Source organism: Narcine bancroftii, chromosome 4 (assembly GCF_036971445.1).
Source record: "Narcine bancroftii isolate sNarBan1 chromosome 4, sNarBan1.hap1, whole genome shotgun sequence".
NCBI classification, from domain to species: Eukaryota; Metazoa; Chordata; class Chondrichthyes; order Torpediniformes; family Narcinidae; genus Narcine; species Narcine bancroftii.
This window is the reverse complement of record NC_091472.1, coordinates 102,343,375-102,368,886: the sequence shown is the minus strand read 5'-3', so window position 1 is coordinate 102,368,886 and position 25,512 is coordinate 102,343,375. Positions and strand designations below refer to the sequence as shown.

Genomic DNA, 25,512 nt, shown 5'->3' with positions numbered 1-25,512 from the left:
CTGGGCACTGCCATTTTATTCAAACACAACTTTATTCAGGGCAGGGCACAATTTGGGGCGCTCTGCTGACTGAATGTTCGCTCCCACCTTCAAGGGGTTGTGTGTTGCTTCGGAGACTATTTATTTTTACAATTTAGTCAAACTTTATTTATCCTTATTTATCTTACATTTTATTTATTTTCTTTTTTTGCTGGTTTTTTTGGTTGATTGAATTCTGGATAATGGGAATTCTACTGTATTTCAATGTACTTTGAGTCCAACAGTATTTTCATTGAATTAATCATCGTTTGCACGTTAAGTAGCATTTGAAGTTGTTGATCTGGCTCCTGTTGGAGTTGATGGAGCTAAAGGGGTTGTACAGTCAAGCCAAGGCAAATTATTTTGTGTGAAGAAAGAGTATGATGCCAGTGGGTTTAAATTTAAAAAAGAGCAATGATCCTAAGTTCATCACAAAGTGGTGTCAATTCAAGAAACCTCTGGATCTGATTGTACCCAGGGACAGCACATTTGAAATGAAGAGGCAGAAAATTTGGTTGGCGGAACACAGGGTTTCTGTTTAAAGAGCTATCACATGCAATATAACAGCCGATTAATAGTTTCTGCATTATAGGTTTCAGAATAGAACAACAAAAAGACTGTTCAGAACAAAGGAAAAAGCTGAAAGCAGTGGGTATTAATACACATGCATACAGTAGAGGGTGAATATTTGCAGCAGTTGAAGTATCCATAGAATTGGATGGGTTAGCATGTAAAGGGTCCTGAGCCACACTGCACCGTTCCCAAGGAATGGTAGGGGTGAAGTGCACAACAAGGACTCTAGCTCTTCCATTTCTATTTCTGAGATCATCCATATTTTTTCTTGCCTCAGAGCAATCTTGTGGTTCATACTTTCATTGGCAGAATCCTTCAATAATTCAATTCTACTTCTGGTTTCATTACACAAACACCAGAAATTTGATCTTTCCTCCGACAAAATGAACATGCTTCCTCACATTCTCCAAAATGGTTTCACATTTGTTTCATAACTTTCTTTTATTACATTATTGGTTTCAGAAAGAAAGGCATTTCCAGTACTTTCAAACACTTGATAACTGAGTAAAATATTACATTGAACTGTGATTGATTTAACATTGCAGCTTATAGTTATGCAAGTTTCCCTGCCTGGTTATAGCTTCTCTCCCTTCGCAGCATCAAAATCACCACTATGGCAGAATGGATCTCAACACCATGTCCTGTCCTGCTTCCATTCCTTTGAACACTTAATTTGTTCAACAACTCTCATCACATAACACCCTGTGTCATCCACCCAGATGTCATGCCAATTTTCTGTGTTTTTCTCTTTAACAAGTGCATGCAGAAAAGATTAAAACTATCCTGTCTCTTTCATCCCCTTTCCTTTGTCTTTAAGCTTATTTTGGATTTCTTCCCACTCTTGCTCTGAATTTTCATCTTTCTTTACTTTCTCTTTCATCATCTCTCAGGCCCATCCCAGATGCAAGACACATCCTGTATTCTCTCAACACAAAGTTGGGACAGAAGTCCATGCTGACGATACCAAAGTACTGCAAGGGGAAGTCCTATCATTTTCACGAGATGTTAAACTGAGGGCCATCTGCTTTCACGTCAACATTAGAGATTGCAAAGATCTTTCACAGGAGTTACCTGGCCAACTTGTTCTCCTCAGTCAAAACCATCACAAGATTATCTGACAAGTATTAAACTAATGCTTATGTGAACTTGTTGTGCACAAACTGGATGCTACATTTCCCAGATGTCAAAATGGACTGTATTACAAGGTCCACTTTCCTGCCTTAAAAAGTTGAATGGAACAACACAAATGTAGGCCTGCCATTTTGAATGACAAATAGATTCCCCTTCACTGCATTCACACTAAACTAGTGTTATTAATACCTTCCCCTCTCTCACCCCAACCAGTTTTCAACCTCACCTACCTTCGTGACACCTCTTTTCAAAAAGGGACCTCTTAGACCACCTCTGCGAGCTAAAGGCTCATATCTACTTGCCCTTTCATTCCTTAAGCTTTATACTCTGTGCTCATATTTCTTAGAACACGATGTATGAATTTTTAAATTTGGTTTCTTCCTGCTTTAGCACCAAACAAGTAAAGTCAAAGAGCAACCTACTCACACCAACCAAAATGCCCCACCCCCACAAATCTCACCTGTCTGCATTTGGCCCCTATCCCTTGAAACTTATCTCCTTGATTTATATGTCTAAATGTTTCTTAAATGTTGCAACAGTACCTGCCTCAACCACCTCCTCTGGAAGCTTGTTTCATACACAGACCACCCTTTGTGCTGAAGTAAAAAAAAGACTCCTCAAAATCAAAGATGTTTTATTTGCCTGCGACATCAGTAATCAACCTCCCTTTGCCTTTGTCAACCAGTCCAGAGCCCATGACACAGCACACTTCTCTCCCGGAATGCTTCTCAGCTGACATAAAGCTGATGACACTGCAGCTCACCCACCCCCCACCCCCACCCCCCCCCCCAAATCTTGTTTGCCTATTACAACCATGGAATCAAACATAGGCCATGGCTTAACTTTCCAGATTCTGCAATTACTTCTGTGGACGCCACACAGATCCACCCTCTGTCTATACCTCTGCTCTCCCTGGGTGGCACCATATGTCAACAATCAAATTCCACAATTGAGTTATGTTATCCAGTTCAACCTTACCCTTCTCTCTAAAAATCACAATCACTCGCCTTAAATTTGGTAGCCTATGAACAGAAATGCCTCTGCTTGGAAATCCTGAGGTGGAATTTAATACTCCAAGGCAAGCTTCTGATCAAACCTTAAAAATAATTAATGCTTGGTAATTCTAATTGAAGGCTTTATTAAATATTAACATTATATAATTGGCAGCTAACACTTAAGATAATTTTATTAAATTCCAGGAAATTTGAAAAAAAAGTTATGAACACAAGGTCCTGATTACCTAGTAATTTTTCAGTCACTGAAATATAAACTAAAAATCAGTGCATGTATTACTGCATCACCCATACTGTTAAAGGTAAAGCCCCTAGTGAGATATCAAATCACCTGTTCCAAAATCCTCCTTGATCATGCAGTTGGAAGACAAAGTTTACAAAAAATTGCACAGGTTTCAACACTCCTATCAAAAAGCAAGTTTGATTCAAGCTCAAACATCTATGAAAGTTCACCATACAGCAAAACTGTAATGCCAATTATTATACCCAAGCAAGCTCTCAATATAATCACTGGTTGATATTTCACCATAACACAGTTAGTATACAGCGAATTAGATTGAATAACATTTTTTTCCTGATTTCTTTTTCTCACATTAAAAATATGCATAAACAAGATTCAAATAAAATGCACGCACAGCTCAAGAAAGCAAGCATACTTTTGGGACAAGTAATACCTGGCAAAGCTACTTGACTTTATTCTAATTTCAGCCATGGCTGAACTGGAGACCTCTCACATCGATTGCTGAAGGAATTCAGCAGGTCACACAGTACCCATGGGCAGAAATGGTCAATCAATATTTTGCCTTTGAACCTGATCATGACTAAAAAGGGGGAATGAAGCTGGGGGAGGGGCCCTGAAGAAAGTTTTGGACAGAGTTGTAGGATATTGAGAGACAGGCAGATGAAGAAACCATTAGGAAGTGGGTTAGCAAAAGTAAAGTGAGAGAGAGAGAGAGATACAGAGGTAAAGCAATGGAAATAGTGGAATCAGATGTGGATAGGGATTACCTAAAATTAGAAAATTCAAAATTCAAATTTATTGTCAGAGTACTTCATGACATCACGGACCATCTTCAGATTATTTTTTCTGAGGGCCAGGCAGAATTTCTACTTAACGGTAACTATAAACTGCACTCAAGAGAAAGATATGGATTAAAAAGTGAGAAATGTAAGCAAAGACAAATATAAGCAAATGGACTGAGCAAACACAGAAAAAAAAAATCAGCAATAAACAATGTGGAAAGTAAAACTCCTTAATGAGTTTCTGATGTTTAGGAATCTGCTGGTTGAGGGTAGCAACTGTTTCTGAACCTGGTAGTACAAGTCGTGTGACAACTATACCTCTTTCCTGATGGCAGCAACAAGAACAGAGCATGTTCTGGGTGATGTGGATCCTTGATGATTGCTGCTGTTCTCTGACAGTTTTCCATGTACACATTCTCAACAGTGGCGAGAGTTTGCCTGTGATGTACTGGGCTGTGCCCACTACCTGTTGCAGGGTTTTCACTCAGAGGTATTGGTACCCCATACCAGACCTTAAGTGTGCAGCCAGTCAGCACACATTCCACTACACATCTGCAGAAGTTTGCCAAGGATTTCGATGACATACCTAAACTCCACAAACTCCTGAAGAAGTAAAGGCGCTGGAGTCACGTGATGGAGTAGTGGCCGGTCGGGGAACTCCAGCCCTCTCCGGAAAAGTTTTAAAAAAACACAGAAAACACAAAGGCACAAACATAAAAATTAAAATAAAGTGAAAGTAAAGGTGGAAAGAAAATGGCAGCGAAGAAAGAAAAGTCGAAAGCAACGGGAAGAAGAGAAGAAAGGACGTCGGAAGAAGAAGGTGAAGGCCTTTCTCCCACCGCGGAGAAAGAAGCCCGCTCCCTAAGGTCAGTCGAAGTCCTGAGCTCGGGACTACAAAAATGGCTCGCGGAGCCAAGCAAAAGTGCACAACCGCGCATGCGCAAGACAAAAAAAAAAACACTGACAGGAGGGGGGATCAGCTGAGGAGTCGATCTCCACAGCTGAGAATGACAGCTACAACACAACAACAGGAAGAGAACATAGAAAACAACGAGAACAAGAAAGAAGAGAGTAAAAAGAAAACAAGGAAACAACAGATGACCAACCCAGAGGAGGAAGAAGAAGAAGAAGAACATAGAGAAATGGAAGAAGGGAAAGGCAAGACAATGGATATATATTTTTTTAAAGAATATATGGAATCAGTAAAAGAATGGCAATCACAAGAATTTAGTGAAATAAAAAGAAGAATTAAAAGTACAGAAGAAAAAATGAATAGATTAGAGATGGTCATGTCAGAGATAGGAAAAAGAGTGGACAAGGTGGAAGAACGAAAAACAGCTGTAGAAATGGAAGTAGAGGACTTAAAAAATAAATTAGAAGAATCTAATAAAAAAAGTTAAAGAGACACAAGAGCTGTTAGCTCAGAAGATAGATATAATGGAAAATTATAATAGAAGAAATAATATAAAGATAGTGGGCCTTATGGAAGATGAAGAAGGCAAGAATATGAGAGAATTTATAAAAGATTGGATCCTCAGGGTCCTAGGAAGACCAAAATTACAGGAAGAAATGGAAATAGAAAGGGCACATAGAACATTAGCCCCGAAACCACAGCCACAACAAAAACCAAGATCCATTTTAGTAAAATTCCTAAGATATACAAGAGAAAATATATTGGAGAAAGCAATGAAGAAAATAAGAGAAGACAAAAAGCCACTGGAATACAAAGGTCAAAAAATTTTTTTCTATCCAGACATAAGTTTTGAACTCCTGATGAAGAGAGAGGAGTTTAATACAGCAAAAGCGATCCTATGGAAAAAAGGATATAAATTTATGCTAAAGTACCCAGCGGTACTTAAAATAGTTATTCCAGGGCAGCAAAACAGAGTATTCTCGGATCCGGAGGAAGCACGAAAATTTGCAGAACAACTACAAAACAGACAGAGAGATGAAGACATGTAACGAGAGTAAAAATGACCACGAACAACTATATGTATGTGTGTATATGGGTATGGGTATATATATGTATGTGTGTGTGTGTGTGTGTGTGTGTGTGTGTGTGTGTGTGTGTGTGTGTGTGTGTGTGTGTGTGTGTGTGTGTGTGTGTGTGTGTGTGTGTGTGTACATGAGTGTATCCGTATTTAAAGGAAAATATATAGAGTATAGATAAGAATTAATAAGGGAAAGAAAGGGAAGAGAGGAAGTAAGGAGGGAATTAAGAGAGTGACCTTTGTTATATATGAAAATTAAAATCTTTTCTGGGGGGGCTGGGTGAGGAGGAGTTACGGTCACTGCAAAATCAGTTGACGCTTGCAAGTGAATTCGCAAATCCAAATGGAGAGGGGAGATGTAGTTGCCCAAAAAGGGATAAAGGGCAACTCAGGAAGGGGAGGGGATAGTGGGGTTAAAGAAATTTTAGATAGGAGAATAAGAAAATGTTTGATGTTTTAGAAATGTTGTCTTATAAAGTGTTCAAAACAAGAAAGCAGAAATGGATAAGAAGGAAAGGTGATGATGAGGAAACGGAAAGGAAAGATAAACAAAGTATGAAATGGCTACGTTGAACTATATGACTTTAAATATTAACGGAATACATAACCAAATCAAAAGGAAGAAACTGCTAAATTTACTGAAAAAAGAAAAAAATTGATATAGCATTCGTGCAAGAAACACATTTAACTGAAATGGAGCACAAGAAATTAAAGAGAGATTAGGTAGGACATGTAACAGCAGCGTCATATAATTCAAAAGATAGAGGAGTAGCTATATTAATCAGTAAAAATGTACCAATTAAAATAGAAGAGGAAATAATAGATCCAGCAGGGAGATATGTAATGATAAAATGTCAGATATATTCGGAGTTTTGGAATTTACTCAATGTATATTCTCTTAACGAAGAAGATCAAAAATTTATGCAAGATATTTTTTTGAAGATAGCAGACACGCAAGGGAACATACTAATAGGAGGGGATTTCAACCTTAATTTGGATTCAAACGTGGATAAAACTGGGAAAAAAAATTAACAGAAAGAACAAAGTAACCAAATTTATAATTAAACCGATGCAAGAAATGCAACTTTTGGATATATGGAGGAAACAACATCCAAAGGAAAAAGAATATTCATATTATTCGGGTAGACATAAAACATACTCAAGAATAGACCTATTCCTGTTATCAGCTCGTATGCAAGACAGAGTAAGAAAAACAGAATATAAAGCTAGAATATTATCGGACCATTAACCCCTGATATTGACAATAGAGTTAGAGGACATCCCTCCAAGAATGTATAGATGGAGATTAAACTCCATGCTACTTAAAAGGCAGGATTTTAGAGAATTAATTGAAAGACAAATTAAAATGTATTTTGAAATAAATACGGAATGAGTGAAAGATAAGTTTATACTATGGGACGCAATGAAAGCGTTCATCAGAGGGCAAAATAATAAGTTATGTAACCAAGATGAAGAAGGACTACAATCAGGAAACAGAACAGTTGGAAAGGGAAATAGCAAACATAGAAAAAGAATTAGCAATGAAAGAAGACACAACTAAAAGAAGAGTATTGGCAGATAAAAAAATAAAATATGAAACACTACAAACATATAAGGTGGAGAAGAACATAATGAAGACAAAACAGAAATATTATGAACTAGGAGAAAAAAACGCACAAAATTCTAGCATGGCAGCTTAAGACAGAACAAACTAAGAGAATGGTATTGGCATCAAGGAAAAAAGACAAACAAATCACATATAATCCAACGGAGATTAATGAAAACTTCAGAGAATTCTACGAAAAATTATACCAAATGGAAAACGAAGGGAAAGAAGACAAAATAGATGAATTTTTAACTAAAATTGAACTACCAAAATTACAAATAGAGGAACAAAATAAATTAACAGAACCATTTGAAATAGTAGAAATACAAGAGATAATAAAAAAACTACCGAATAATAAAACACCAGGAGAAGATGGATTCCTAATAGAATCCTATAAAACATTTAAAGATTTATGAATTCCTCCCCTCCTGGAAGTAATCAACCAGATTGATAAAACACAAAGCTTACCAGATTCATGCAAAACAGCAATAATTACAGTAATACCAAAGACAGGGAAAGATCCACTCGCACCAGCATCATATAGACCAATATCTTTACTTAACACAGATTATAAGATAATAGCTAAACTATTAGCAAACAGATTAGCTGACTATGTACCAAAAATAGTAAATCTAGACCAAACTGGATTTATTAAAAAAAGACGAACAACAGACAATATTTGTAAATTTATTAACTTAATTCATGCAGTAGAAGGAAATAAATCTCCAACAGTAGCGGTTGCTTTAGACGCAGAGAAGGCCTTTGACAGAGTAGAATGGAATTATTTATTCAAAGTACTACAAAAATTCAGTTTACCAGAGAAATATATTAATTGGATTAAAGCATTATATAAGGGGCCATTGGCGAAAGTGACAGTAAATGGATATATATCAAAGCAATTTAACTTAAGCAGATCAACAAAGCAGGGATGCCCACTATCGCCCTTATTGTTCGCGTTAGCTATAGAACCACTAGCAGAATTGATAAGAACAGAAAATAAAATAAAAGGGATAAAAATAAAAGACAAGGAATATAAAATCAGTTTATTTGCAGATGATGTTATAGTATACTTAACAGAACCAGAAATATCAATAAAAGAATTACATAAGAAATTGAAGGAATATGGAGAAGTGTCGGGATACACGATTAACGCAAATAAAAGTGAAGCAATGCCAATGAATAATGCGGATTTCTCAAAATTTAAGAAAGAATCACCATTCAGATGGCAAATGCAAGCAATACGATACCTAGGTATACAAATAAATAAAAACCTTGGCCATCTATATAAACTCAATTATTATCCACTAATGAAAAAATTAAAGGACGACTTAGAGCATTGGAAAGACTTACCACTAACACTAATAGGAAGGATAAACTGTATTAAAATGAACATTTTCCCAAGGATACAATACCTATTTCAGGCATTGCCAATACACTTGACAGAGACATTCTTCAAGGAGTTAAAGAAAATAATAAGGAAATTTTTATGGAAAGGGGGGAAACCGAGGATAGCACTAGATAAATTAACAGAATGGTATAAACAAGGAGGCTTACAACTGCCAAACTTTAAAAATTATTATAGAGCCGCACAATTAAGATACCAATCAGATTTTTATCATACAAGGGAAAAGCCAGATTGGACTAGATTAGAACTAGATAAAATAGGGGAGAAGATACCTGAACATATATTATATAAATGGGATGAAAAATTGGTACAATGTAGGAGTTCTCCAGTATTACATCATCTGCTCAATATTTGGAAGAAGATTCATGTAGAAAGGAATAAAACAAATTACCAATTACCAAAACTAATACTGACACAAAATCAGCTAATCCATTTTACAATAGATAACCTTTCCTTTAGAGAATGGGAGAAAAAAGGGATCAAAAGAATAGAAAATTGTTTTTTGGGAAATAAATTATTATCCTTTGAACAAATGAAGGATAAATATAATATAACTCAAAATACAGTGTTGGCATACTACCAACTGAAATCCCACTTGAAGGACAAATTGGGAAGCAGTCTGAGGTTACCAGAGGAAAGTAATTTTGAATATGTGATTACAGACACAATGATAATCAAAAAATTTATAACAAATATGTATATTAAACTGCAAGAAAATGAGAATGAGGAAAAAAAGGGTAAAACTAAACAAAAATGGAAACAAGACTTAAATATAAAGATAAAGAAGGAAACATGGGAGAAGTTATGCTCTGGAACTATGAGAAATACAATAAACACGAGGTTACGTATGATACAATATAACTGGATACACAGGCTATACATTACACTTCCAAAGTTAAATAAATGGGACCCAACAGTATCTGACAGACGTTTTCGCTGTAAAAAGGAAATGGGAACAACAATTCATGCAATCTGGACATGTAAGAAAGTGAAAAAATTTTGGGAAGATCTAAACCAGATATTAAATAAAATCACAAAAAGCAATATACCAAAAAACCCAGAGATCTTCCTCCTAAGTAACATAAAAAACAAAGAATTTGGACTTGATTTGGATGGCGCACAAAAAAGATTTGTTAGGATAGCCCTAGCTGTAGCAAAAAAATGTATTTTGTCAGCCTGGAAATTAGAAGATAACTTGAGAATACAACAATGGTATATAGAAATGAATGAATGTATTCCATTAGAAAAAATAACATATAATTTAAGAAATAATATTACAATATTTGAACAAATATGGGAGCCATACATGAAACACAATAGAGAAAACCTACTGGGGACATCTACCACCTAACATGACAGAAGGAGAAGGAAATGAAAAGAATTGACTCAGTGGAATTTCTTGTTTATTTTTATTGAGTGACAACATTGTTTGACGGGTTTAATGTATCTTAGATTCTGAACTTTAAATGAATGGAAGGGGAGGTAGGGAGGGTGGGATGGGAAGAGGGAGGGGGGGCAGAAAATGACACTGTATATATTTGAAAAGAAAAATGTATGTATCTTGATCAATGTGGTTCATAGTGTGAAAAATAAAAAATTTAAAAAAAAAAGTTAAGGCGCTGATGTGCTTTCCTCATGATGCCATTGGTATGATGGTCCAGGAAAGATCCTCCAAGATAGTGTCTCTCAGGAATTAATATTTGCTCATCTTGTTCAACTCTGATCCCCCAATGATCACTGGATAATCCACCTCTGGTTTTCCTTTCCCAAAGTCTACAATCAGCTCCTTAGTCTTGGTTGCATTGAGTGTGAGATTGAAAACTTGGCTGAATGGGGTACAATCTTCCTCCTGTATGCTGACTCATTGCCCCTTTCTATACAACCCACTACCATGGTATCATCAACAAATTTGCAAATGATGTTGTCGTAACAAGCCACACAGTCAGAGGTCAATGTGCTGCTCTCAAGTTTGCATTTGGCTTTACACCTAACAATGGATGAGACCAAGGTCACACACATCACTGTAGGAATTGTTGGAAAGTTAAAATGTTTGGCCACAGGAAACTGAAGTTTAGACCAAGAGAATATTCACGACTAAGTCAAAGTCATGGGTTCAAATTGTATGCTGGAGGCTTGATGGTCAGCATGGACATGATGAGGCCAGGGGGCCTGTTTCTGTTCTACATGAATGTTAAGAGCAGGCTCATCATTCTGACCGGACCAATATTTATCCCTCAACCAAGTTATCAAAATCTATACTCTATTTCATTTTCTTCTTGCTGTTGCAGCTGCCTTGTGCAAAATGACAGTCGTATTACTATAAATTACAGTGATTATTATTGCAAAAAGAACACCCACTGGCTTTAGAGAACTTTGAGGTATTCTGAGGTTGTGAAAAGTACGAGAAATAAATGTCCTTTACTTTTTCACGTGAAGAGCTAACTGTATATCTAGAATTTGCTTCAACAGTCAGTTGCCATTTTCAATTTTTATATTAAAATAGAGCAAATATAACCATATAACCATTTACGGAGCGGAAACAGGCCATGTTTATATGTGACTAATATCTATGTGAACTTCAAGGACAGGTAGTGACAAATACAGAGCTGCCACTATTGATGCAAACAAGATCATAAACTCACCACTTGGATATGGTGTTTCACAGAGGGTGAGAAAATCAACAATTGGATAGTCCATTTCAAGTACTGCAGTACTCTTCCCATGCATCACTGTCAGGCATGGTCTTCTACCTACAGTATCGTACGATAATCCTCCTGATAAAATGATGAAAGGATCTCTGGAAGCAAAAAATAAAGATATAAGTTGGAATTATTTAGGTCTATATTTACAATCTGATAATGCTGAAGAAGAGGTAAACAATTAAATTCCAAACTAATATTTCATCACTCGAAGAGCCAATATAACTGCTGGAAGGCCATTTTCAAAACAAGCAATGTACAAATTGTATTTGGAATGCAACTTTCTGCAAATATCTTAGAGAAGACCATTCTTTAAGTGTAATTGCACAAAATATATTCATAAGATCTGGCAGCCATGCCTGGATCTCATAGGGGCTCAGATACAGTAAAAAAAAAGTTATAAAAGTAACTATTATACATACAAAAATGTAGTTTTCCCAATTAACCATATAACCATTTGCAGTATAGAAACAGGGCATGTCGGCCCTTCAAGTCCGTACTGGTTCACTTGAACAACTCCACCCATTGGATACTCTATATATTTAAAATATATACAAGCTTTGACAGGGAATACATCTGTATATATGGAGTGGAGGGGGGGGGGGGGGGAAGGAGTGACTGTTTAGTTTGTCGTGTTTGTTTGTCTATTTAAAATGTTACTATATTTTTTGTAAAAAATCAAAACTAAAATATTAAAAATTATTCATAAGTAAAAACAATTCTTTCATTAAAGTTACATTCTGAAATGTACTTATTATCTTTAACGAGTGTCTGGAAGGAAATGGACAGTTATGATTCATTAGAAAATGTAATTTAGCTATTACTTAAGTGCAAACAGAATAAGAACAAATATTGGGGTTCTTAAAATAAATGCTCTGGGCAATACATTTTACACTGTTGTGAGCCTGGCAAAAACCGAGGTCTGTAAAAATTGACTTTTCCAGACCACCAACTCAGCATAATTTTCTGAGTGATGTGACTGCAAATAGGAGTACAGATAGCAGAAGATATTTAAGTTATCAGCTTATCAAGCTGCATCAGAAAAGGGGAACATTTAAATCAAGAAGTTGAGAGAGCCATATATTCGGATATATTTAATGCTCCATGGGATGAACTTAAAGGATATAATTAGTTTGGAACAGTCTCAGGCATATACATGCAAACTCAAAGTTATAATGGTTAACAGTTTGTACACAGACTGATGAATATATTATTATTTTTTGTCCTCTGAGGCAAAGGATCTATCAATTGCCAGAAACTAATAGTGGGGTGGAAGTCTTGGGGCATCAGCTCTAGGAAGAAGGCAACAGGAAAAAAAAAGTAGTGGGAGAAGGGAAAAGGAATCAAGAGGACCAGGAGATAGGAAGGAGTGATGAAGCAGCAGAAAGAGTTGAAAGGTAAAGTTAGGAAAGGAACAATACTTTGCCTGCTCGTGAATTTGGTCCTTTTATACAATTTTCAAAGAAATGAGCAATTCTTAGCTGCCTTCAATATTACACAAGAGCACGAGCGACTTCAGAGTTCACAAAGTGGCAACACCCTGGAATTCAAAGATCTCACCGTGATAACATGTTGGAGCTCAGAGAACTCAGTACCAGCAACATAGAATTGTACAAAAACTAATTCTGAAGGAAGGTGTTGTCAGCAGATGCTGTCTTCCTGACATGCTGATAACCTTCAAAAGCAGAATTTGGACTGATAATTGGATCTATGCCACTTGGGATTCTCATTTCTCCTTTGAAAAAAGTTCTGTTGAAATAGATTAGATTTGTCTCCACATGACCACATGCCTTGACTAAGAGTTTATGCCAAGCAGAATTTGTGGTAAGGTGGACAGAACATTGTGATCGTCTCAGCATTTAAGACATTGCTTTAAGAAAGCTATACTGAGAAATACAACAAAAAAAAAGGCACTTCAATCAGCCAAAATATATGAGCCAACTAGAACTAGATGAGGGTCTGATAACTTTGTTGAAGAGTTAGTTTTCAAGGAATTTTCTTAAAAGACAAGAGGCAAAAAGATTGATACACCTTAAAGTCATCTGAACCTTTTAATCTCTATCAAAGGATCTTTCTATTTCTGCTTCACTCATGTACTTAATTCGCTTCCCACCTATACTACCTAAATTTATTTATCTTTTGAAAACTTAGTCCAGTTAGTGGCTAGAATGTGGAACAAGAGCATTATTTTTAAATTCCTTATTTGAGATACACTTTTCAGATAGCGACTCCAGTCAAATTTCAGATTTCGGGAGAATGATTTCCTCCATATTGCTCACAAAGACACTGCTAGTTTGTCACAAGGTGGTTCCATTGATCTCCTCACCCTTGTGCCCCTTCCATTTCCTCATGTGATTTAGCCATGGATTTAGCAGTCTACTCAAGATGGGCAATATTCTGTCATGAAATTATGACAATTTCTCATCATTCACATGAATGTTGCTGCTTCAGAATTTTTGTCAAAACCAACATAACTTGAGAAAGGTTAGGACTAAACATGAAGCCAAATTCATGAAAACTTCTGATCTTTACCAACAGGATTTCACACCAGGATAATCTTGGCAATACAGATTTAGCAGATTGATTCTTAGCATGAAGAGATTTTGATTAGACTGGCCTGTACTTATTGAAATTTAGAAGAATGAGGTCTTCTACAACTATTAAATTTGAAGAAACATGGAAAACATTTATTGATTACTTTCATGGGATGGCTTTCTTCTATGAATTAACTCTTCCTTTCCAGATGTAATTTAATTTTTGCCATTTTTGTTATCTGTAGGTGTGGACAAGAGCTATGTTCTAAACTATTCGACAGATCCTCAGGATAGGCCGCTCTGTTGTTTTTTGTAATTTAATTTTATTATATTTAGTGTGTTGTGTGCGAGCACAGTGAAAAGACTGAGACTTAGCACAACTGATTTACTTTGAAGTTTGCGCTGCAGCCTTCAAGGCCATCCTCAGTCTGCCCCTCGCACTCTGGAACTCGTGCCATGCTGACGTAAGTGTGCACGCACTTTTCCGGTATGCACCAGAAGAGAAGGACCCGTGATGCCATCTTTTTCGCAGCTGCTCCGCTAACCACATGTGACCGGTTTGCCGTTACAATCATGTGCATCACCAAAATATACATTTTTTTAGTAGATTAGTTTGTGTTTTTAAATATATAACATTATAAATATTTCTTTATCTCTGTTTTATTTGTTAAGAGAATTATTTCTAATACATTTTCATTCTTTGGAAGTTATATATACTTGTATTATGTAGACTTGGATGTACCATTTTCATTGTGTTATTTCTATTCTCCTTATGCTGTGTATAAGATTGAAAAAGAAACAGAATTCCTGAACAAGGCATGCAAGATTCTGGGGCAGACTGACAGAGTAGACAGTATGAGCCAGGGTCCTTGAGATGAAGAGCTTAAAAACAGGGTCAAAATCTCAGGATAATGTTACTAACTAACAACCCTCTTAATTATTTTTGGGACTAAAGGGAATTTGTCAGCTCTATCACAGGAACAGCAATGGAAAATTTAGCAGACAATAGTAAATTTAAAGTAATAGTTTTTTATTTATTAATAACATAACATTTCTTACTTATCTCTAAATTTAACCCACTATGAGCAAATGTAAAGTGTGTGCTTGTGTGTAATAAAGTCCCACTGTGACAAGTCAATTTTTAAAACTTCAGCATAATTTTAGTCTTGCTTGAAGGTCTTAAATTCTCAGTTCAGATATAATTATAAAGCACTTTTAAACATCATATCTTCAGGCCTTTTTACTCACAATTCTGACCTCTTTTCAAAGAAAAAGGGAATGTGGCTATTTTCTTCCATGATGAATTCACAAACCCAGACAAGGGTTAAACGAAGTGGCCATTCAAAAATTCTGTCCTCTTTCCCAAACAGATAGTGAAGTGGTCTTCCTTATTTCAAAAACCACTGATTCTATGTTCCCCTTTTCCTAAAAGTAACACACACACCACCTATTCTAGTTTCTGCAATTCAACCCCGTCTTTCACAAAGTTTCAACCCCTGTGTGTCATAGGGGTTTGACTTCTCTAAACTGCAAACTGAACTAAAAACATCTGCATTTGATAATTTATTTCTCCAAATCATGTGACCATTTACTAACATCATCAATGAGGTAGGTTCCAATTCTTTAAAATCATGTGATCAGTTATTGGAATTTTAAACAGTTGCGAACCCCAGTTTTTTCATACTGTCTTGTAGACAACACAACTCCGAAAGATTACCTCACTTCAGTTTCAAAGGCTTAAGTATATTAGTCATATGGCTCTGAGTTTCATTTCTCTTGATCAAGAGGCCTTGTGGTTTAGTTTAAAAACAGATGGCTTCCTTCAGCAGTTCTTAATGAGTACTTATATACTTCAGTTCTTAATAAAACAAACACTCCATTGTTACTTGAATAATTAAGACCCACTTCAAATTCACTATCTGTCTTTCCAAGATGTGTTGTCTCCAAAAATGAACTCTTCTCTGAAAACAATGGTTCTCTGTATAAGTGCTGTGACCTATGTGTGACCCTGTACCAGCCCATAACTAACTTACTAAGAATACTATGATGAGTATATTATATTTTATATTATATATAACTATGTTTTTAAAGGAGATAGATTGTGGGGGGTTTAGTGTAGATCACAAACACTTCATAAAACAGATCTCATTTAAAGTGCAAGAGCTTTGCTGAAAGTGAGACATTGAGGCACCAGTGATTTTGTAAAAACTTTGAAGAATACTGATGGAGACTTCACCAGTAGGTGTTAATTGGACTGATGCTGTGGAGTAATGGCCTATTGTTTTGAAAGCAGCAGATGAACAAGCTCAGAAGATTGGGTCTGTAGCCTTTGGGGGGGGGGGGGGGGTAGGAGGGGATGGTCATGTGGTTTTGGAAGCAGAGAGAGAGAAAAGACAAAACAGGCTTTCTCTAAAAGAGAGAGAGAGAATTTAGTTTTGCAGTGGCTTTTGAGACAAGCTGGAAAGCTGTTGAGACCCCATTTTGAAGATGGGTTGTGAGTTTGGAGTTCAGCCTGGTGTAAACCCTTGTAGTCCTTACAAGAGGAAATGGCTGGCTAGAGTGTTTCTCCTGAAATAAGGGAAACAAGAGGAACTCTGTGGTGACCTGGAAGAAGAGGTTATCATTTGGAAAACCCTGATGGGGCAAGCCCGGGTGGGTTCTTCTGCCACTGAGCCTCTCACTGGTTTGCTGCCATAGTCACTGGTCTGCTGCCGTGGCCACTGGTCTGCTGGATCAGGTGACTTGAGGAGTGGCGGAAGCTGGAATTTAAAAAGGGCAAGGCAGCAGCTAGGAACTGATTAGAGGAAGAAGCTGAGTATCACGATAAAAGTGAGGGACTGCGAAGCTGAGAGGTCATTGCCAGAACAGGCTGAATCAGAGTTGTAAGGCTTTAGTTCAATAGGCTTTGCAAGAAAAGGGAAGAGGTGAGGGATAGAAGAAGTAAGAAAGGGCCATCCTTTTCATGGAACAAAAAGGATTCAGCAGATAGGCATAGATAAAGGCAGGTTTTAAATATATTTTGTTCCTCTAGTCATAAACAGTGAGAATGGCAGCCAAGGCAGGGAAATTATCCTCTTGCAGAATGTGGGTGGTCAGGGAAGCCAGCAGTATTCCTAACGACTTCATCAGTGAGAAGTGCATCCAGCTGCAGCTCCTGACGAGCCAAGTTAAGGAAATTGTGCTGGAGTTGGATGAACTCTGGATCATTCAGGAGGCAGAGGGGGTGAAAGACAGGATTTACAGGAACACCATCACACCTAAGAAGCAGGAGATGACACTCAGGAGAGGGAAGGGAACAGGGCTTCCCTGTGGCTGTTCCCCTCAATAACAAATATACCACTTTGGGTAGTGTTGGGTAGATGACCTACCAAGGACAAGCCACAGCGATTAGGTCTCTGGCACAGAGTCCAGTCCTGTGGCTAAGAAGGGAAGGGAGGAGAAGAGGTGAGCTGTAGCGATAGGGGGTTCCATATTTGGGGGAAAGACAAGAGGTTCTGCGGAAGAGATTGAGTATTCTGGATGGTATATTGCTTCCCTGGTGCCAGGGATCGACATATCTCATATCGAGTTCATGGCATTTTCAGGAGGGAGGGTGAGCTGTTAGATGTGGTGGTCCATAGGGACCAATGACTTGGGTAGGAAAAGTGAAGAGGCTCTTAGTTGAAGGACAGGATCTCTAGGGTTGTAATCTCAGGATTACCAATGAAACGTGCTAGTGAGGTAAGAAATAGGAGGATAATGCAGCTTATCACATGGCTCAAGACATGGTGCAGAAGGGAGGGCTTCAGGTTTCTGGATCATTGGGCTTCTTCCAGGGAAGGTGGGGCCTGTTTTGACAGGACAGGTTGTACCTGTACTGAAGGGAGACTACTATCCTTGCGGAAAGGTTTACTGGTGTTGCTCCAGTGCAGGGTTGCCAAATTTGGCCCTTTTGGTACCAAACTGAAGAAATGTGGCGCTTTCTTGAATCAGTTGGCGGCAGAAAGTGCTGATAGGCATTTTAGAAGATTTTTAAGCTCTTTTTGGTTCTGTTGGCACATTTTACAATTTTTAAAATGTTTTAAAATTTGGTGCCAAATCTGGAAACCCTGCTCCAATGCGTTGAAACTAGATTTGCAGGGAGATGGGAACCAGAGTGCCAGAGCAGAGTGAGGAGTGGAGGAAGGAAAAGATTATGTGAAAATTGAATGCATCATTAGGAGTCAATGGGTTGTACATGATGGAAATTTTCTATTTCAATGCAAGGAGTATTGAAGGAAAGGCAGATGAGCTTAGAGCATGGATTGGAACGGGGAGGGGGCAGGTGCAGTGGGGGGGAGGATGAAAGGGGGCATAGCATTGCTTGTCAGGGGAAATATCACAGCTGTGCTCAGGCAGGACAGACCAAAGGGCCTGTCTATTAAGGCTATATGGGTGCAGCTGAGGAATGGGAAAGATATGATCACACTCATAGGGTATTATAGTCTGCCCAATAGTCAGCGAGAATTGGAGAGCAAATGTGTCGAGGAATAACAAACAGCTGCAGGAAACATAAGGTTGTGATAGTATGGGATTTTAATTTTTTACATATTGACTTGGACTCTCATACTGTAAAAAGACTTGATGGCTTCGTCATATGCATTCAGCAAAGTTTTTTCAATCATTATATAAAGGTACCAACTGGAGAGAATGTAAACTGGATCTCCTTTTAGGAAGAAGACAAAGCAGGTGACAGAAGTGTGTGTAGGGGAACATTTTGGGTCCAGTGATCATAATGCCATCAGTTTCAAGTTAATTATGGAGAAGGATCAGTTTGGACCTCAGGTTGATTCTAAATTGGAGAAAGGCCAATTTTGAGGAAATAAGAAAGGATCTAGAAGGTGTGGATTGAGATAATTATTTTCAGGCAAGGATGCGAGAGCTAAATGAAGGACCTTCCAAGGTGACATTTTGAGAGTATAGAGTTTGTATGTTCATGTCAGGATTAAAGGCAAGGAAGGCTAGCAGGGACGGGGGGACCTTGGTTTTTGAGGGATCTGGTTCAGAAGAAGAGAGAGGTTTATAGCCGGTCTAGGCAACGTGGAGCAAAAGAAAAGCCTCAAGAAAGAGATCAGGAGGCTGAGAGAAGGCATGAGGTGGCTTTGGCCGACAAGGTGAGGGAAAATCCTAAGGGTTTCTACATGGATATTAAGAGCAAGGAGAGGAAGGGATAACATTGGTCCCCTTGAAGATCAGAGTGGTCGGCTCTGTTTGGAGCCAAATGAGATGGGGTGATCTTAACATCAGTATTTACTCAGAAAACAGGCATATAGTTGTGGGAAGTATTGAGGTCATGGAACTGATACAGATCAAATAGAAGGAAATGCTTGCTGTCTTAAAGCAAATAAGAATGGATAAATCCCCAGGGCCTGACAAGATATTCTCTTGGATCTTGTGGGAGGCTGGTGTAAAAATTTCAGTGGCTCTGGCAGACATATTTAAAATGCCCTTAGCTACAGGTGGGATGCCGGAGGATTGGAGGGTACCTCATGTTGTTCATTGTTGAAAAAAAGACTCCAAAATTATAGGCCAGTGTACTTGACGTCAGTAGTACATGATTAGGGATGGTCAACGTGGTTTTGTGCGTGATAGGTCATGTTTAACTTTTCAAATAGGTTACCAGGAAAGTTGACGAAGGAATGGCTGCGGATGTTGTCTACATGGAATTTAGTCAGGCTTTTGATAAGGTCCTACATGGGAGTTTAATCAGGAAGATTCAAATGCTAATCATTCATGGTGAAGTAGTGAACTGAATTCAACAATGGCTGGATGGGAGAAGCCAGAGAGTAGTGGTGGATGATGATTGCTTCTCAAACTGGAGGCCTGTGACTAGTGGTGTGCCCCAGGGATAGGTGACGGGACCATTATTTGTCATCTATATAAATGATTTGGATGATATTGTGGTAAATTGAATCAGCAAGTCTGCAGATGACACTAAGAATGGAGATATTGTGGACAGAAAGGTGATTTTCAAAGCTTGCAGAGGGATCTGGACCAGCTGGAAAAATGGGCTGAAAAATGGCAGATGGAATTTAATGCAGACAAGTGTGAGGTGTTGAATTTTGGATGGTTAAACCAATAAAGGACATACAAGGTGAATGGTAAGGCACTAAGGAGTGTGGAAGATCAAAGGGACCTGGAAATACAGATCCACAATTCCCTGAAAGTGGTATCACAGATGGATAGGCTTTTTGGTGCAGACTACAAGGGACGAGATGGCCCGTTTCCGTCCTTTAATTGTTGGATGGTTATATAAATCAAAATATTGAGTGCAGGAGTTGGGATTTTAAGGTAAAGTTGTGTAAGTCATTGATGAGGCCACATTTGGAGTATCGTGTGCAGTTTTGGTCACCTCACCACAGGAAAGATATCAATAAGGTGGAAAGAGAACAGAGGAGATTTACTAGGATGCTGCCTGGACTCAGGAACTGAGTCACAGAGAAAGATTAAACAGGTTAAGACTTTATTCCTTGGAGGAGAGAAGAAGAAGGAGGGGAGATTTGATCAAAGTATTTAAAATTATGAGGAGGATAAATAGAATAAATGTAGATAGGCTTTTTCTACTGAGGGCAGATGAGATACAAACAAGAGGACACAAGTGTTAGGGAAATACAGTGATGGGGATAGGGAATGACAGGGAGAGTGATAGGGAAATACAGTTATTATCAAAGAAATAATCAATTTAAATGGCCACTCAATGGGATAAAATATTTAGGGATTAAAATAAATAATAATTTGCAAGATTTACATAAATGATATCCCCTTGTTGAGGAAAATCAAAGAGGATTTAAACAGATGGATGGCTCTGCCGATTATGTTAGTTGGTAGAGTCGACTGTATTAAAATCAATGTGCTGTGAGACTTCCAAAAACTGCCCATATCATTGCCCCAGAGATTTTTTTAAGGATCTAAATAAGCATATCAGAAAGTTCCTCTGGAACGGTAAGGAGGCAAGAGTCTCCATCAAGAAATTAACATGGGATTACGCCCTTTGAGGGGGGAAGATAGATTATTCTGGACAGGAATTGAACTGCACAAGGTGGGCAAGAGGATAGCAGGAGATTTTATTTATAAATGGGATGCTAAATTGGTTTATGGAATAAGAGAAGCCCCACTATTAAAAAGTAATTAATGCTTGGTATAAAATAAATCAGCAGATGAGAATTAAGGTGGGGTTATCACCAAAAATACCCCCGACTCAAAATAGATTAATCCCTTCAATATTGGATTACAAGATACTGGACTCCTGGTCTCAGAAAGGGATCAGGTGTATTGAGAACTGTTATAAGCAGGGGAAACTTAAGTCATTCGATCAGTTAAAAAATACATATGGTTTGTTAAATAATTCTTTTCTCTGCCATCTTCAACTGAGATCTTATTTAAGGGACAAATTAGGTCCGTCAATGACTTTACAAAAGTCCAGCAATTTGGAGACTCTGAGTCGAAAGGGGATTATAAAGAAATTTATTTCAGCAGCGTATTTCCTATTTAAAACAAAAACTCCTAAAAGGGGGTTACATAAGTTAAGACAGAGGTGGCAATCAGACATGGACATCATATTTGGAGAAGAGTGTTGGCCTGATCTATGTTGAGACAGTATGACAAATACAGTTAATGTAGATATAGATTGATACAGTATAATTTCTTGCTTCAGTTATATCTCACGTCGCAAAAATTAAATAAATTTAAATCAGAAATTTCAGACCAATGTTTTAGATGCAGCACAGAGGTAGGAATCTTTCTACATTCAAACTGGTCATGTTCCAAGGTGAGACCCTTCTGGGTGGATCTTGGGAATTTTCTAGAACATATTATAGGAAAACATCTCCCACAAAACCCAGAATTGTTTTTTACTGGGAAACATCACGATGTAAGACCTATAATGAAGCTGTCCAAATTTCAAACACAATTTGTAAAGATCGTATTGGTGGTGGCCAGGAAATGTATAGCGGTTACCTGGAAGTCTGATTCCCATCTAAAAATGCCATGATGGTCACATATTTTGGGTAAATGACTTTAACCCAGTTTTGACTGAAAAGCAATTACCAAAACTACTAGCCTTTCCTTCTTCAGAGATAATGCTTGACTGGTAAGTATTTCCAGCTTATAGTCATGCAACCATTTTTTTTGCACTCCTTTTCTCCATGAATTATGATCCGTAATCTGATTTTTTGGAATTAATGGTTTGTGATAAAGAGGAGCATCTTTGTTTTTCCTAGATTTAAAAAAAATCCCAACATTGACACAAGACCCATGCATTTAATTTAAAACACCAGTAATGTTTGCACAATTTGTCATGGTTCAGATACATTAGTCAACACACCCACAAATTACCACTGAACTGCAAATTCAATTTGTAGAATATGTCAATAATATTGAAGTTCCCAAGCGAAGATCACATTACACAGCATGGCATTTGGTATTCATTTATCTTCAGATTAAACCAAATAAATTACTAAAACGAGGCATGCATGACTTGACAGTAGTACCTGAAAGAGACCCCCCAAAATTTGGAATTTTTAGCCATTTTCTTAGTGAACATTGCCAAAATTTAAAATGTGTCATGTCATTTCAGGCATATTTTTCATAGAACAAAATAAAAACCAGCAGGGGTCTTAATGCTTCCTTTGAGTTAAACCAACACCAATATGTTACTGTACTTAACATAAATATTCATGTATAATGTGACCCCCCCTCCCATTTTTGAGGGGAAAAAGGGGTAAAAGTTTTACCCATGTGTATAATACGAACCCCCTCCCCTTGCCTGCTTGAGTCGTGCTGGTGTCTCTCTCCCTGCCCGCCCGATTCGCGCTGGTGTCTCTCTCCTCCCTCACCCGCCCGATTCGCGCTGGTGTCTCTTTCTCTCCCCTCGCCCGCCAGATTCGCGCTGGTGTCTCTCTCCCCCTTCGCCTGCCTGAGTCACACTGGTGTCTCTCTCTCCCCTCACCTGCCTGATTCGCGCTGGTGACTCTCTCCCCCCTCGCCCGCCCGAGTCGTGCTGCTGTCTCTCTCCCCACCCCACCACCCCCCCAGTCGGCCTGCCATCAATGTCGGCGGCTACTGATAATCTTACTTATTGTTAAACCTGTCAAAAATTTTAAAAAAATTATAACCTCGTGTATAATGCAACCTCCTGACTTTGTGCTCAAAGTTCGGTAGAAAAATTCTTTATACTCGAATATTTACGGTAATTGTACACCAACCTTGCAAAAAGTTTTCTCATCCTCTGCAAGCTAAATTACATTATCTCTTAAATAGACCTCTGCTTGATTTGGCTTTACAAGATGACATTCAGACATTACATACTTGTTATTTGTGTATGTAAAGGGATGACAAGGAGAAATGGGTGATAACTGCACAGAACTTAATCATAGACCAATACAGCACAGGAAAATGCCCTTCACTCTTCAGTGTTTGTAGAGAATATAATGCCCAAATGAAATTAAAATTCAGATGCTGGGTTAGGATTATAATCAAGATTCCTTTATTGACATGTAATAATACACAAAATGTAATTATCTACTCAATTTGTCAATTTTTGCCTGTCATGAAAGCGCATAAAGAGGAACTTCCAGCATAGCTCAGTGCCCCCAACAATACGAGAAAGAGAAACAAAGGAGAGTCCCTTCAGAGTCACCGAGTGTCATGAATTTACCTCTAGTGATTCTGCATCTCCTGCAGCTGCACAACCTCCTGTCACTTGATCCCCTGCATGATCATGTGTTTAATCTGGAAGCATCTTAAATGTTACAATTATATAGTATCTGCTTCCAACAGCACTCCAGGTAGCCTGTTCCATGCACATGCCACTCTCTGCCTAAAAAATGTGCCACGCAGATCACCTTTAAACTTCCTTCGCAAACACGTGACCTCTCACGTGAACTTACTTGCTTGGGGAAAAAAGATTCTGACTGTCTCCCTTATCAGTGATTGTCATAATTTTATGTCTGGCTTCCCATCAGCCTTTGAAACTCCAGTATGCCTAACTTCTCCCCATAGTTATATCCTCCAATCAAGGCAGTATCCTGGTAAATCTGTACCTTTTCAAAAGCCTCAATATTCTTCCTGAAATGGGGTGACCAGGATTGCACAATACTCCAAATGTGGAGAAACCAAGGCAGTGGTTAGCACAAAATCTTCACAGTGCCAGTGATTGGGATTAAGGTTTGAAACGTGCGCTGACTGTAAGGAGTTTATACGTTCTCCCTGTGTCTGTGTGGTTTTCCTCCAGGGGCTCCGGTTTCCTCCCACCATTCAAAATGCGCTGGGCTGGGGGGTGGGGGGGGGGGGGGTTGGTTAATTGGGTGTAAATTTGCCGGCATGGACTTGTGGGCCGTAATTTCCTGTTTCCGTGCTGTACGTTTAAAACTTTAAAAAAATTCAGTACCCAATATCCTGAACAATGAAGCCAAGCATACCAGATGCCTTCTTTACCACTTTTAATGATCTATGGATCTGAATCCCCAGATCCCTCTGCATATCAATGCTTTTAAGAATTCTGAAATTATATATAATTATATATGCTTACCTTATATTTGATCTCCCCAAATACTTCCCTAACCTCATCAACAACCTCTGTCACCTCTTAAAAAAAAAAATCAATCAAATCCGTCGACATGATCTGCCCGGTACAAAGCCATTCTGACTGTTCCTAATCTGACCATAATCCAATTCCTGAGCATCGTCTCCAATAGTTTCCCAACCACTGACGTGAGAAAGTTGTTAACGTTTCAGCTCATTCCTTCCATAGGCACTGCCTGACTTCCTGACTATTCATAACAATTTTTTTGATTTTAGATTTGCAGTTTTTTTAAAATTTTTCAGTGCCTCTTCATTAACTTACCTGCTTGCACAAATTTCGTTTTACAATATTTGGCGTGGAAATCTTTTTTTTTCTCTCTCTCCCCATTATCCTTTGACAGAGTATTTCTAAGGTTATTACTGTTATGTCAGAAAATGCTGATAAGGCTCAAAAATTGTCAGGGGAAATAAATAGGAAAACATTCTCTTCATCCATGACCACTCAACATACAAACATTCACAGAATGGTTTCTGAAGACCGAGATCAACACATACCCAGATTTACAGGTTCTATATTCCACTTTCAGAATGGGTTTGCAGGGTTCTGGCTTCTTTCCATCCTTTGGCTGCTTTGCTGGAGGTTTTGATTAAATGGAGAGTTGATTAGTTTAGTCTGCTTCCCAAAATTTACCTGGACAATGAAAGCACAATGCTCCAGCACAGGAATATTCAGAACAAAATACAACAGGACAATTAATGTAAAAGGAATATTTTTGTAACCATTACTCAACAATGAAAAATTCTCCCTGGGGAGCTGCCCATTTTATTTGGGAGAGAAACCTCAAAGAACCATTTTTAAACAGAGCATAGCAAATAGGAAATGAAAAAAATCTCATCTAATCTACCAGGGTGAAAAAAAATTCAGTTCATTCCATGGGTATCTAGATGGCTAAATCCCTTCAATGCAATCTGTCAGACAG

General features: G+C 38.1%; 1 protein-coding gene across 4 annotated transcripts in view; it reads right to left on the bottom strand.

Annotated features, from left to right (window-relative positions):
- stxbp5a (syntaxin binding protein 5a (tomosyn)) overlaps positions 1–25,512 on the bottom strand; it is a 232,866-nt gene that overhangs the window by 100,475 nt on the left and 106,879 nt on the right. For all 4 annotated transcript variants that reach the window (XM_069932249.1, XM_069932252.1, XM_069932250.1 and 1 more), the window contains exons 9-10: positions 25,088–25,166; positions 11,403–11,557 (exon numbers count right to left, since the gene is read on the bottom strand). In XM_069932249.1, coding sequence (XP_069788350.1) covers positions 11,403–11,557; positions 25,088–25,166 — 234 coding nt within the window. The remainder of the gene's footprint in view (positions 1–11,402; positions 11,558–25,087; positions 25,167–25,512) is intronic.